Source organism: Chlamydomonas reinhardtii, chromosome 7, assembly GCF_000002595.2.
Source record: "Chlamydomonas reinhardtii strain CC-503 cw92 mt+ chromosome 7, whole genome shotgun sequence".
Taxonomy (NCBI): domain Eukaryota; kingdom Viridiplantae; phylum Chlorophyta; class Chlorophyceae; order Chlamydomonadales; family Chlamydomonadaceae; genus Chlamydomonas; species Chlamydomonas reinhardtii.
In genome coordinates, this window is record NC_057010.1 from 6,167,847 (window position 1) to 6,181,153 (window position 13,307).

General features: G+C 65.0%; 2 protein-coding genes across 2 annotated transcripts; both read right to left on the minus strand.

Annotated features, from left to right (window-relative positions):
• Nucleotides 1-45: 45 nt before the first annotated feature.
• CHLRE_07g356150v5 (uncharacterized protein) lies at nt 46-5,359 on the minus strand. The gene is made up of 12 exons (XM_043064658.1): nt 4,983-5,359; nt 4,727-4,818; nt 4,001-4,334; nt 3,514-3,573; nt 3,174-3,296; nt 2,817-2,926; nt 2,357-2,454; nt 1,895-1,988; nt 1,447-1,540; nt 1,089-1,161; nt 800-852; nt 46-575 (listed from the first exon to the last, which is right to left on the minus strand). The coding sequence occupies exons 1-12, from the start codon at nt 5,121-5,123 to the stop codon at nt 459-461; spliced, it is 1,389 nt and encodes a 462-aa protein (XP_042923226.1). The 5' UTR covers nt 5,124-5,359; the 3' UTR covers nt 46-458.
• A 165-nt stretch (nt 5,360-5,524) lies between these two features.
• CHLRE_07g356200v5 (uncharacterized protein) lies at nt 5,525-12,599 on the minus strand. Its single transcript, XM_043064659.1, has 3 exons — nt 11,350-12,599; nt 10,663-11,157; nt 5,525-10,521 (listed from the first exon to the last, which is right to left on the minus strand). The coding sequence occupies exons 1-3, from the start codon at nt 12,118-12,120 to the stop codon at nt 6,634-6,636; spliced, it is 5,154 nt and encodes a 1,717-aa protein (XP_042923227.1). The 5' UTR covers nt 12,121-12,599; the 3' UTR covers nt 5,525-6,633.
• Nucleotides 12,600-13,307: the final 708 nt, after the last annotated feature.

A 13,307-nucleotide genomic window follows, 5' to 3' on the forward strand; every position in this document is an offset into this window, starting at 1 on the left:
CCATGGGACATTCGCAAACACATGATCACATGATCACCTTCTGAGGATTGTATCGTTTTACAGTACCGACTTACGGATGAATAACATAGATACCGTAATGCGCGTATCTATGAAGTCAATCCTGCCTGGCCCCCTTCCCGCCCCGCCCCGCCCCCGCCTTGCGCGCGCCGCCGCCCCGATGCACACCGCGACCCGGCCGGCCCGCAGCAGCACCCAGGCTCCTCCTCCTCCTCCCCCCTCCTGCTACTGCTGCTGCTGCTGCAGTCCCCCATGCACTCTCGCTAGCGCCGCCCCGCACCCACCCTCGCTCCCGCCCTGACACACCACCGGACATCCAGCCGCTCCTCCTGCTCCTCCTCCTCAGTCCTCCGCCTCCATCCGCCTCCATCCTCCTCCTGCTCCTGCTGCTACTGCCGTCCACCTGCCCTGGCGCTCCCCTGCTGCTGCCGCTACTGCCGCTACTGCCCCTTCTTGGCTGCCGCCGCCGCCCCCGCGTCAATGGCTGCCAGCCGGTCCACCAGCGGCGGGTGGGAGTAGTGGTAGGCGCTGTACCAGGAGTCCACGTGCATGGCGCCCTGGCATGAAGGGCGGGGGGGAGAGGGGAGATGGGAGAGGTTGTTCAGTGTGGGAATGGCGGTTCAAGGCATGGCTACCGTAGTTGACGGAGAAGGCGGCGTGGAAATGGCTTTCCCGTGCACCATTATACCGTAAACAACTACGGCGCGTGACCCACCACCAACACCGATTTGGGACCTACGCATTGGCTCGGGGCCGCCCGCCACTCTCCCCCCACACCCACCTTGTTTTCCTCCTCCATGCGCAGAAGGGCCGCGCGCAGGTCGCTGCCGTGGCCTGTGTGCGGGCGTGTGTGTGTGTGTGTGTGTGTGTGTGTGTGTGTGTGTGTGTGTGTGTGCGATTTTACCTAGCAGCCGCAGGTGCTAGCCGGGCTCCGGGTGTGTCCTCCGCCTCCCCAACTACAACTACTCCTGCACATGCACATGCACTCCACGCCGCCGCCACCACCCGCTGCAATCACTCCCCGCGCCGCGCCGCCACCCGCCACCGGACGCCGCCGCCATGCCCCTCACCTGTCTTGACTGCGAACGCATCGGCCTGGAACTCAAATGTGCGGCTGACCACATTGGACAGGTAGTGGATGACCTGGGTGCGTGTGTGTGGTGTGTGGGTGTGAGAGGTGTGTGTGTGTGGTGTTTCGTGTGGGGTGCAGGAGTTCATGTGGGAGGCGGAGCGGTTACATCACATTTAGCGCCGACGTCCAGCGGGAACAGCAGGAACACACAGGACCCTACAGCTGGCCGACTGGAGCCCTAAGACTACAAGATGTGTGTCGGTGACTGGGCGGGTGGTAGACAGGCGCCGACACAGGCACGGTCAGCGTCGCCCCGCCCGGCCCACTCCCCCGCAGCACACATTCCCCCTCCACACCTCGTCCAGCGGCGACACAATGAATTGGAAAAGGATGAGCGCGATGAAGGCGGGGGCCGGGGTGGGGAAGCCGAAGGAGGCGGGCAGCGCCGAGCTGTATGTATGGGTGTGGAGGGTGTGTGTGTGTGTGTGGAGGGTGGGCGGTAGCAGAGCTACGTTGGAGAGGCGGCCAGCAGTGGGTTGGCGGGTAGTCAGGATTCCCACAACAGCTGGGATCACATTCACGATTAATCAAGGACATGAAGCGAAATTGGAGGGCGCACTCGGCACCCAGTGGACAGAGGCACACGTGCTTGTATGCGCAGTGGCGCCAGCCGCGCCCACGTGCACGACCACCGCCTGGACCTACACCGCACACCCACACACCCACACGCCGGCGCTTGCCCTGCTGTCCCCTCTGCCCCTCCCTTGCAAACCGGTCTGAACGCCCTGCCTCCCTCCCTCTCACCTGTTCCGCACCAGGGTGAACAGGCAGAACTGGCTCAGCAGCACAACCTGGTTCACACCGAACAGCATGGGCGTGTGCCGCAGCTGCCAGTGGCCTGCGTGTTTGTGTGCGTGGGTTTCACTAATGATTAATTAAGGAAGTGGTAGATGGTAGACCGGGGGAGGCGGGCAGGGGTTACATTCATGATTCATTAAGAAGGGGGGAGGGAGACGGTTAGAGGAAGGTGGTGGGTGGTGGGTGGGCGCAGGGGAGGTGGGCGATAATGGGCGGCGGGTGGGGACGCCGCTGGATGCATGCGGGTCCTACGTGATTCCCCCCGGCACTTCTCTGTGTTCCCCTGTTGCTACCCCTCCCAGGCTCCCACCCCTCCTCCCCTTCCTCCTCCCCCTGCCCTTCCTCCCCCTCCTGCCCTCCTGCCCCTCCCCCTCCTCCCGCTCCTCCCCCCCTCCTCCCCCCCCTCACCCAGCTCGTGTGCCAGCACCGCCACCACCTGCTCCTCGCTGCACTGGCCGATCAGCGTGTCGTACAGCACGATACGCTTGTTGTTGAAGAAGCCGTACCTGTACGTGTGTGTGTGTGTTTGCGTGGGTGGGTGGGGTGGGGGCGGGTGGGGATGGCGAGGGAGCGCAGCGCGGTGCGTGCTTGGCGAGTGTTTGGCAGGGGGCTGGTTGGCACTGGTGTCGAGTGCCCCCAACCCCCAGCCCCCCACACCCGCAGTCAGTCCTAGTCGTAGTGGTAGGCAGGCGGTCGCGCCCAGCCGTCCCCTCCTCCCTCATGCTTCCAAACGCAGCCCACCGGCACTGGCACCTGCTGGCACAGACAGCGCCCACACGCCCACACAGCCACACATGTACACATACACACATACACACCCACGCCCACACCCACATGCCCACACACCCACATACACACGGCCTCTCACATGTACGCATTGGAGTGTGCGGAGCGGCGGCTGCCGTCCACGCGGTACAGCTTACGCAGCGGGAAGCGGAGGCCGCCGGCCAGCGCCTCGATCTTGGTGCGAAGGGTGCCCTTGCGGGGGGGGGGAGGGTTGGGGTTGGGGTTGGGGGGGGGGGGGTTACATTCATGATGAGTTAAGGAAGTGGTAGACGGTAGACCATCTTGGGGTTGGGGTTGGGGTTGCGTCGTTAAGGCCATGGGGACAAGTTACAAGCAGCGGGAACAAGGCGGAGGGGGTTGACGTTGGGTTTACGAGTCTCCCTAAACACAGCACGCGCTATCTCCACACCCCCCCGCCCCCGGCCCCGCCCCCGCCCACCTCCGGCAGCGGCTCGTACTTGTTGAACAGCGGCGCAATGGCCACCGGGTACAGCGTCATGAGGAACAGCGACAGCCCGAACAGGAAGCCCCACAGGTACAGCGGCAACAGCGGGCCGGACACCTGCAGGGAGGAGGGAGGGAAGGGAGGGTGTGGGGCGGGACACACGCGTAAGCTATGAGGCTACAGTCAGACACGCCGTTGCTCGCCGGGTTTCCTTCCCATGAACGCAAGACACGTACGCACCATCCACACACACACACACACACACGTAATGTTTTCCTTGTGCTCTTTAACACACACACACACGCACACGCACACTCGCTCCCCGCTCCCTCACCATGAGGATGTAGGTGACGCCCCCCACAATGGGCGGCACGAAGATCGCCACCAGCATCACCTGGGGGTGGGGGTGGGGGTGGGGGTGCGGGTGGCGGGTTGGCGTGGTTAGATATGCGTGTGTGATTGTGTATGTGTGCGTGTGTGTGTGTGTGTGTGTGATTGTGTGATTGTGTGTGTGCGTGTGTGTGCATGTGTGGCGTTTCCGACAGGAGGGCAAAGTCGGCAAGGGCGCAGTCGGGGCCAAGACTACCCCGGCGTCTTCCATGTAATCCCTCGTCAAAGTCACCCAGCAAAGTCCAAACCTAAGCTCACCCACTCCAGCAGGTGCCCACTGCATCGCATCACCACACGCTTACCTCCCCTCCCCCACGAAACATCACGGACTCTTTCTCCTCCGACCCCCTACCCGCCCCCCACCTCCCCTCCCCCTTTACCCCTCCCCCTTAACCCCCATCCCCACACCTCCACCCCCACCCCCACACCACCTGCTTGAGCATGTCCGACACGTACAGCCCCGCCGTCTGCTTGTTGAAGCCGTGCCGCTGCTCCACCACAAACGTGCTGTACAGCCCCCAGGGCAGCTCCAGGGCCAGGTTGGCCAGGTACAGGCCCAGGATGAAGACCACGGTGTGGCAGATCTCGCCAGTGAGCCAGGCGGGCGCGGGGCGGCCACCCAGCAGGGAGGCGGGCCAGTAGCGGCTGGAGGCGGCAGCTGCCAGGAAGCTGCCGGCCAGGCGCCAGGCGGCGGGCAGGGCGCCGGTGGCGAACACGGCCAGGGTCTCCGCGGTGCTGTACAGGCCGTGCCAGGTGGAGAACCACCTGGGGGGTTGGGGGGTTGGGGGGTTGGGGCGTGGTTGGGGTTTGGGTTGTGGCTGGGACGCGAAGGGTTCTGGGTTGGGGAGATACGAGTTGGGGTGGGGGGAGCTGGGTTGGGGTGGGGGAGATACGGATACGGTGGTGGCGGTGGTGTGCGTGGGAGAGTGGCGGAGTCCGGGGAGCGCGTTGTCAGGCTGGGTGTGTAAGGTGGGGGAGCAAGCCGGCCGGGCTCCATATAGTCCCTTGGCCCCCTCACCTCATCATAGTCTCCAGCTCTTGCAGCCCTCCCTGGCTCCCACGCCCCGTGTCACTCACCCACCCAGCCAATCTCCCCCCCCCCCCCCCCCCACCCACCCACCCAGCCGCCCATCCCACCCCACCCCACCTCCACCCACCACTTGTCCAGGCTGTACGCCTGCGTCTTGCCGTACAGCTCGGCGCTGAACAGCGCGGCCAGCGCGGCGGGGGGCTCCGGCCGCCGCAGCGCCTGCAGGGTGCAGCGCGTGTTCGTGTGTTGATGTGGGTCAAGGCCCCAAAGGCACGTCCGCACTAGGCCTGTCAGCCAGGCCACATGCCCGCCTCCCACCCTCAGGCAGCCAGGCTCCTACAGCACTCTTGCAACCGCATGGGCCCCTCATTCTCAGCCCTCACCCTCAGCTGCCGCACGTCCAGGTAGGTGTGCAGCAGGTACACCGCCACGGTGAAGCCCAGGAACAGCTCCAGGTAGGGCACCCCGGTGTCGTCAAAGGCGAGCCCAGGCACCGGCCCGGCCCGCACAGTCGCGCCGCCCATTGCTTACGTCACGTGGTGCAAATAGCTGGCTAGCGCACTTGCACAGGCGCAGGAGCCTAGGACAGCCCGAGAAAGTCGAAGATGATCTCTCAAGCGAACGGCAACAAAGGCAGTAATCGCATATATTATAATCGCATATACGTATGCAGCTGATTGGACTTGCCTAGAGATATTGTCAACTCGGACGGCTGCTGTAACGGTGAATGCAACACGGCAGCCTTGCTTTATGATAATACTGTGTTCCGAGGTAAGCTTAAGTATAGCGAACGGTTAAGTGTATCTGGCAAGAGCATCATCGTATTCGTGCCTGCCTTGTGAGCGTGGCTGCTGGGCAGGGATGAGTCGTTGAGCAGTGTGAAAGAGCTTCCCCAAAACAGTGTGGCAGAGTGGAACACAATGCCCAGTTCCCATGTTTACACAGACAAACCAAAGACAAACATCTCCTGATTGATACAGCAACTTGCCCCAACCACCGCGCAATCTTCTCCGCAACATGTCACAAGACAGCCGTCGCGAATAGTGCGCACCCTCCTGCTGCATTCCGCGCTCACCTGCTCCATGCCACTGCACGCTACAACTGCACCTTCCGTAGGCCGGAACCTACCTAGCCAAGCCTGAAATACGAAGTACCCGCACAGCACACAACCCGGGGACCTAGTTTGTCGAGCACTACTGCCACGCACCGGCCCTCACACCGACCGTCCCAGTCACCAAACGCACAAGTACAGTTCGTTGTGCTCCTATTACATTTACATAAACGCATGCATCAAAATCCTAAAGACCACAAGCACAACCAAAAGAAATGTCAGCAGCGCTTCCCTGTGCACCCCAGGCCTTGCCTACCTCGGGCCGCGGCACTGCATATGGTAACATGCGCCTGTTTGGCTTGTACAGCATCTGCTGGTGAAGTACTGGTAACGACATGGCATGTGGTAGTATCCGCCACCATCCGAGCCCACGCACAGCTTGCATTTGTCCCACACGCCCACCGTCCTCACCCTGACTCCTGCTTGCCCAGCGCATAGCCACTCTTGTCGTACGATAGTCTTCAACGAAGTCAGCGATTCAAGTCTTGTCTGTCACTGTCGATGGTCAGTGGTCAGTGCGGCCACAATCAGCCTCGTGCCCTTCGGCCCTGAACTATGTCGCCAAGGCGACTAACCGGTGCAGAACAATCAATCGTATGTGCTCTTGCAAAATGCGCGCTAGTTCTGACCAGCCACCTGTCCACTATACCAGGCCAGCCCCACTATCACGCCGTGGTACGGTATGTACAAGTGAACCCGCCTCAGCCGTTCTACCCCAGTTAGAATCCCCTGTACGCATTGTCACTTCACACACAGCACTCATAACAAAGAATCACACCGCGCCTGCCGCAAAGCGCTCGCTCTGCCAAAGTACCCATGGCTGCGTCCAGCTCTAGTCACCTTGCGTCCCCGCTGAAGATACAAATAAGAAAGCACGGTGTCGACCCGCTCCCTTTGTAAATCTCAAACACAAGGATGTATGTTCAGAAGCCCGACATGAAGCCCATGTCCGTGTCGGTGCCGTCCCCCAGCCCCAGCGCCAGGATATCGACCTCGCTGCCGCCGCCTCCGTCCGCCCCCAGCTCCACCACACCCATCATTTCGCTGCTGCCGCGCGCCGCCAGATGACCGAAGCTGCCGCCCAGACCGCCTAGCCCACCGGCCCCAGCCTCCGCCCCGGCCGCTGGGCCTCCCGCCCTCAGCTGCGACTGCTGCTGCACAACCGGGTCCGCGCCTGCAGGCCCGGCGGCGCCTGCGGCGCCCTCGCCCGCTCGGCGCCCGCCGCTGCTGCCCCGGCGGACTGCCGCCCTGCGGCCTCCGCTGCCATCCTGCAGTGCGCTGAAGTGCAGGTGCAGGTTGTCCATGTCCTCGTCGCCGTCCCCGCCCGACCCCGGCCCCACCACGTCCCCCATGTCGCCCACCCCCAGCAGCTCATCCAGCATGCAGTCCAGCGCGTCCACGTCGCCGTCCTCCAGCATGGGCGGCAGCGGCGACAGCAGAGCGCCATCGCCCGAGGCGGCTCGCGGCGGACCGCCACCAGCAGCAGCGGCCGAGGAGCCGACACCACCAGGAGCCGCAATGGGAGCTGCGGCGCCGCCGGTCGTGTTCCACATGTCCCGCAGGAGTCCGGTGTGGCCGTCGTCCCCGCCGGCAACGCCCAGTCCGCCCAGCATCAGCAGATCGCCGTCCTGATCAGCACCGGCCACCCCCGCCACCGCCGCTGTGCCTCCCCTACCAGCTACTGGCGCCCTGCCCGGCTCTGATGCCATCGCCTCCTCAAACGCCTGCAGCGGCGGCGGCGCGGGGCCCAGGTCCGCGACGCTGCCTGACAGCCGGGCCCCCGTGAACCCGTGCGCGACCTGCGCCAGCGCCTGAGCTCGCGCCTGCGCCGCCGCCGCTGCAGCTGCGGCTGCCGCACGCTGCATCTCGCGCGGTACCTGCCATTGCCGCTCCTGCGGCTGTTGTTGCTGCCCCGTAAAAACGCCTGGAGAGCCGAAGGCTGCAGCCGCGGTGGCGCCGGGCTGCTGCAGGCTGCCCTGCTGGGCCGTGGCGGCCTGCATGGTAGGTGTGCTGTACCCGCTCGGGCGCTGTTGCTGATGTTGTTGTTCTTGTTGTTGTTGCTGCTGCGGTCGCGAGTGTGGGCTGCTGAACCCGAACCCGCTTTGCGGAGTGGAGGCAGGATGGTGTGGCAGCGGCGACTGCGGGAAGCCTGGCTCCGTGTTGTAGCCGGGAGGAGCGCCGGCACGCACATTGGCGGCGAAGCCAGTGCCAGGCAGGCCCCCGCCCGCTCCTCCAAAGGTCGAGCTCGCTGGGCGTGACCGGGAAGACAGCGAAGAGCCGCCGGCATCGTCCACGTACGGCGCGTGGGCACGCGCATCCATGTGATGCCAGGCCGGCTGTGCAGCTGCTGCAGCCGTCAACTCGCCGGTGCTGCTGGCGGGACCAGAGCTCACCAGCAGCTGCTGGTGGGAGCGGTGAAAGCGGGACTGCTGTAGCTGCTGCTGCAGGTGCCGGTGCTGAGGGCTGTCAAGCAGCTGCGGCACGTCCGGCCCACCGCCGCGGCCGCCCAAGCCCCCACCGCTGCCATTAGTTGGCGGATGAGATAGGGATGGGAACTCGGCGACCGAGTCGTTCCGCGCAGCCCAAGTGCTGGTGTCGGCGTGTGCAGGCGCCGCCGCATCGCCGCCGTGCAGCTCAGGCACCCAGCCAGATGAACCGGATGCGAAGTTGGGAGGCGGGCGCGGCTGCAGCCGCGACTGATGTTGTTGCTGTTGGTAAGAGGGCAAGAGTGCCGGCATGGAGGCGCCAGCCAGCATGCGAGCGCGCACATCCATCGGCAAAAGACCTGTGACGGCACTGCCACCGCCACCGCCGGCACCGGCACCGCCACCGCCGCTCCCGGTGCTATTTGCCTGGCCGCTGCGGCCGCTGACGTCGAACGGCATCGCCAGCATCTGGCGGGCCAGTGGCGATACAGATACGCCATGCAAAACTGCCGCCGCCCCCGGCTGCAGCGCTTGCTGCTGTTGCTGCGGCTGCAGTTCTTGCTGCTGCTGTTGTTGCTGCGGCTGCAATTCTTGCTGCTGCTGCGGCAGCAGCCTTGGGAGGTCGTTGTAAGAGGCTCGGCTCGCGATCGCCGACGCGGGGCGCGGTGGAGGTGCTGCCTGCCATGACGGCGACGGAAGCGCCCGGGGAGAGTGGCTTCGCGGCAGCGCTGCCATGTGGTCGGCGTCCATGGCCAGCTGCTGCGGACGTCCAACAGCTGCGGGGCCCATGGCCGCGGTTTCCGGCCAGGGCGCCGTTGCAGGGTTCTGCGCGCTGTGAGGCAGCATACTCTCACCCGCTGCAGATCTGGGCCCCTCAGGCGTGGCAGCAGCCGAGGAGGGCGGCGGCCCCGGCTGCACATGCATCGCCCCCACCACGCCCGCCACGCTTGCAGGCTCTCCGCTGCAGCCGGTCGCGCTGCTGATTTGGCTGCCGCCCTCGCTGCCCGCGGCCCGAGAGGGGCGCGGTGCGCGCGGCCCCTCGCTGCCGCTGCGGCTGCCGCTGGTGGCCCTGCCCGCGGCATTGCCGGCACCCGCTGCCGTGTCAGCACCAACGGCAGCGGTAACGCCGTCGCCCCCACAAACGCCGTGGTGCAGCACACCCTCCATGCCATGCGGTGCGGCGCCGCCCGAGCTGGCGCCTCCGCTGCCGCTGCCACTGCCACTGCCGCCGCTAGTGGCCACGCGGTTGCCGCCGGGTGTCAGCAGGGACCGCGACGACTGGTTGCTGTCCAGTCGCGACGGCATGATCAGGCCCGTGCCGCTGCCGTCGCCGCCGCCGGCAGACGTTCGCATTGGGTAAGGCTGCTGGTGCTGCTGGTGCTCTTCGCGTTGGGCTGCGTCTCCTGCAAACGCGGTGTACACTTCGCGCAGCAGCTGCTGCTGGTCCTCTTGCTTGGCATGTTGCTGCTGCGGGTCCTCAGTCTTGGCGTGCTGCTGCTGCTGCTGCTGCTGCTGCTGCAGGTGGTACTGCTGCTGATGGAGCTGTTGATGTCCGTGCACGTGGCCGCCGCTCAGGCCCGGAATCTCGGTGAAGGCGGTATGCGGTGGCGGCGACAGGCCGCCCGAGCAGCGCCGGAGCCGTGAGCCCGAGGCAGCGGAGATGCTGCTAGCCAGGCCGACTCCGTGCATGGCAGCGCCGTAGCCGCCACCTCCCGACAGGATGCCGCCGGCGCCGCGCCCCATGCTCCCCATTGACTCCGGCAGGCTCAAAGACGCGGCCTGAGATCTGGACGTGTCCATGCCAAAGCTCTGACGGCCGAAGCCAGCAGGCGCCCCGGCCACCCCGCCCGGCGCCGGGGGTCCCCCTGACATGGGGCCGGAGGCAGGCACGGAGCCAGAGGATACGGAAAGAGCCCCCGAGCCAGATATCCCGCACAGCCCCGGATCACTGGGTTGGCTACCGCCCGGCGCAACGCCCACGCCGGCGGAAGCTGCCGTAGCTGCGACGGAGGTGGCGCCGCCGAATGGCGTCGGCATGGATTGCAAGCGGCCAGTTGCGGTCGCGGCTGTGGTCACCGCAGCGGCTCGGGAGGCTGCGTCCAGGGACAGCCGGTGCGGCCCGGCCGGCCGCGGCGGCGGAGAGGGCTGCTGCTGCGGCCGCGCCAGCCCGTAAGGCGCCGACATCGGACCAGAGGGAGTGGATTGCGACCGTGGCTGTGCTTGCGTCAGCATCTGCAGCTGCTGTAGAGTCATTCCCGCTCCTTGGTTGGAGTATGGGGCTTCACCGCTGCCGCTAGCAGACGAGCCGGCGGCATCGCGCGTCTGCAGCAGCTGCTGGCTCTGTTGTTGTTCGGCCATCGCGCCCTCGATAAGTTGCAGTAGATTCTGCGCAACAGGTAACATCATGATGACAGCGGTGTCAGACACGTGTGCATAACGATTACGACTCTCAGAGTCTCAGCGCAAGCTCAACTTCCAATAAATGCCGCACTCAGCACTTAGGCCCTGCATCCCAGCCCACCGCACCTGCTTCTCACGAGGCGGCAGTGCGCCGTCCGCAGCCACCGTCTCCCTCAGCTGCGCCAGGTTGCTGACAGAGGACAGCGCCAGCCGCCGCTGCTCGGAAGAGGTCGACGAGGCGTTGCCACCGCCGCCCGCGGACGCCGTGGCCCCAAACTGCGGCGACAGGCAAGCCGCCGCAATGCCCCCCAAGCCGCCGCCACCGCTGCTGCTGCGCAGGTGCCGCGATGCCCCCGCGCTGCCGCTGCCTGGTCCGCTGCCCAGCCCAAGGTGCGCTAGCTGGGCGGAGGCGGCCGCGAAGCCAGGCGACCCCGCACTGAGCGGTCCACCGCGCGGCGACAGAATGGAGCCGCCCTGCGAACCCGCCACGTGCTTGGTGGGCGTGCCGCGCACCGCGATGGGGCTGCCCGCAGCGCGGGCGCTTGGCGAGTTGGGGCCCGCACTGGGACGGCCCGTGCCGCCGGTGCTACCGCCCGCTTCGTGCAACGAGCTAGCCCAGACCTGCAAGCACAGCAGGACAGGACGACAGCGCTACGTCAGGCAGGCGCGCCTTCATGCGGGTACGGGTCATGTGTGCATTGCGTCACTAACACTGCAGCCCCTTTGCCACTTTGGGTTGGGTTTTCTCAACCCGTCTGCCACAACGGATAGCACACCGCTGCTAGCAGGTACGAAGAATTCACGCGTGCGTACCCGCCGCAGAGGGGAGCCCGAGCCCCAGTCGTTCGCGGCGTACGCCCCGCCGCTGCTGCCCGCACCGCCGCCGAAAGAGCCTCCCGCCGCATGGATCACAGCTAGACGCGGCAGCCGGGCCCCAAACGCGTTGTGGAACGCGTCCGCTTCCGCGTGCCTGGCTGCATCCGCCGATGCAGGACCTGGTGACGCGGTGTTTGCTGCGGCCCCAGATGGTGCCATGGACTGGTCGCCGGCAGCCCCGCCGTACGGCGGTGGAGTTGAGGCCGTATCCATGCCGGCCAGGCCCCCCCCGCTGCCGCCGTGTAGTGGTGTGGCTGACCCAGTGGCCTCATAGCCCAAGTACATGTTGTAGTGGTGCGCACGCAGGCGCTGTGCCTGTGAGCCCTCGCTGGGCCAGTCAGCACCCCCAGCCTCCACGTGTGCGGCATAGGCTGACGGCTGCCCGGGCCCCATGGTCATGTGGCCGCTGGCCGACGAAAAGCCGGCCGGCGCCGCGCTGCCGGCATGCGCGCCCGTTGCGCCCGTGGGGCCGAGCCCCAGCTGTAGTTCCGGAGGAAGCGCCTCGCTGCGCGGCCGGTCCATCATCCCCAAACCAACATTAAAGCCAGCTCTTAAGTCTGTAACCACCGCTGGGTCGGCCCTCGCGCACGCGGACACGGTGCGGCGGAGTCTTTGGTCGTTGGAGACGTCGCGGTGAAGCTGGCTTGCAGGCGCCTGAGCGTACCCCGCTTCTGCAGGCGGTTGTGCAGACGTATACGACTGCATCATGATGTAGCTGGCCCCCCCTCCCGCTGAGTCTTGACCGGGCGCTGCATTGGGTCGCCGTCCACGCAGGTCGGGCCAAAGCGCTTGCCCTGTCGCACGGTCCACCACAAGTGGTTCTGACCACTCGTCATCTGCCATACTGATGCAGTCTTGGCCTGAACTTGGTGCCCCAAAATGGTCGGAAGCAGCGGGTCGTCGCTGGTCGACGGACGACCCTGAATCAACGGTGTGAAGATTTTTTGGCCATGAAGAAGCTGCACCAGTCAAGTCCTCAGCAAAGCTTCTCGCTGGGGCTCAGCAGTTTCTCGCCAAAAGGCAAAACAACACGCAGCCAGTCAAGATACACGTCAAGATCAAAGCAAAATAGACCTGTTGTTGGAGGTTGCTGCGCTTAAGCCGTTGCCGGCTGCGTGACAGGGTTCGGTCAGCCCTATCAGTTGCCCTGATGCGCCCAACTCCTGATGCTGTTCTGTTTGAATCAGTATGCTATAAAAATATGCATTATGGCCCTCAGTTCGAGCAAAGTGGGTACTCGTTGACCAATCGCTCATGCCGTTTCATGCGCCTGGCATGCATGATTGCTCGCTTTTGGCTCTAAGATCATGTCGAATATGTTCCGTGGGCAAGGGGGGGCGCGGCGGGTCCTAGCGGGATGGGTATTCAGGTCGTCAAGGGGTCACTAGAGGTGCGGGGTCAGGCCAGGTTTCGGCGCCGCACCAAGCGCAACAAACAAGCTTTATAGCTCCAAATGCACAATGTTCGCGCAGAAGCAAATGGATTTGCGAGGTTATTGTAACCGTTGACGCCGGACATCCCAGTTGATGTACGTGCGTTACGCAGCTTTGTTATTTGACAAATCCTGTGCCGGGAGACTGGCGGTGTCCATAATGAAGACAGAGTTGGACGGCCAGAGGCAGTGGCATTCAGGGGCGGGGTGCATTGCACGCGCATGGGGCTTGGGCTTATGGGGACTCTATGGACAGTAGGTGGAGCGCACAGCCACGCCAGCAGGCCACCATGGGGTGCGCATGGTCAAGTGAATGCACGGAGCTCATAGATAACCCCAAAAGCCCGGACACAGTCAGCTTTCTTCGAGCACAGCTGGTGCACCCTTATGGATGCGGATGTTACAGAGGGGACAGTCCCAGCTCCCGAAGACGCCGAGCCATCACATGCTATCAGGGCCCAAC

Coding starts and splice junctions, on each gene's coding strand:
- CHLRE_07g356150v5 (XM_043064658.1), bottom strand. CDS start 5,123: ATGGGCGGCGCGACTGTGCGGGCCGGGCCGGTGCCTGGGCTCGCCTTT. Junction 3,297..3,513: donor GCGTCACCTACATCCTCATG/GTGAGGGAGCGG, acceptor TCCTCCCTGCAG/GTGTCCGGCCCGCTGTTGCC. Junction 1,541..1,894: donor TTCACCCTGGTGCGGAACAG/GTGAGAGGGAGG, acceptor CCATACATACAG/CTCGGCGCTGCCCGCCTCCT.
- CHLRE_07g356200v5 (XM_043064659.1), bottom strand. CDS start 12,120: ATGATGCAGTCGTATACGTCTGCACAACCGCCTGCAGAAGCGGGGTAC. Junction 11,158..11,349: donor CGGGCTCCCCTCTGCGGCGG/GTACGCACGCGT, acceptor CTGTGCTTGCAG/GTCTGGGCTAGCTCGTTGCA. Junction 10,522..10,662: donor TGCCGCCTCGTGAGAAGCAG/GTGCGGTGGGCT, acceptor CCTGTTGCGCAG/AATCTACTGCAACTTATCGA.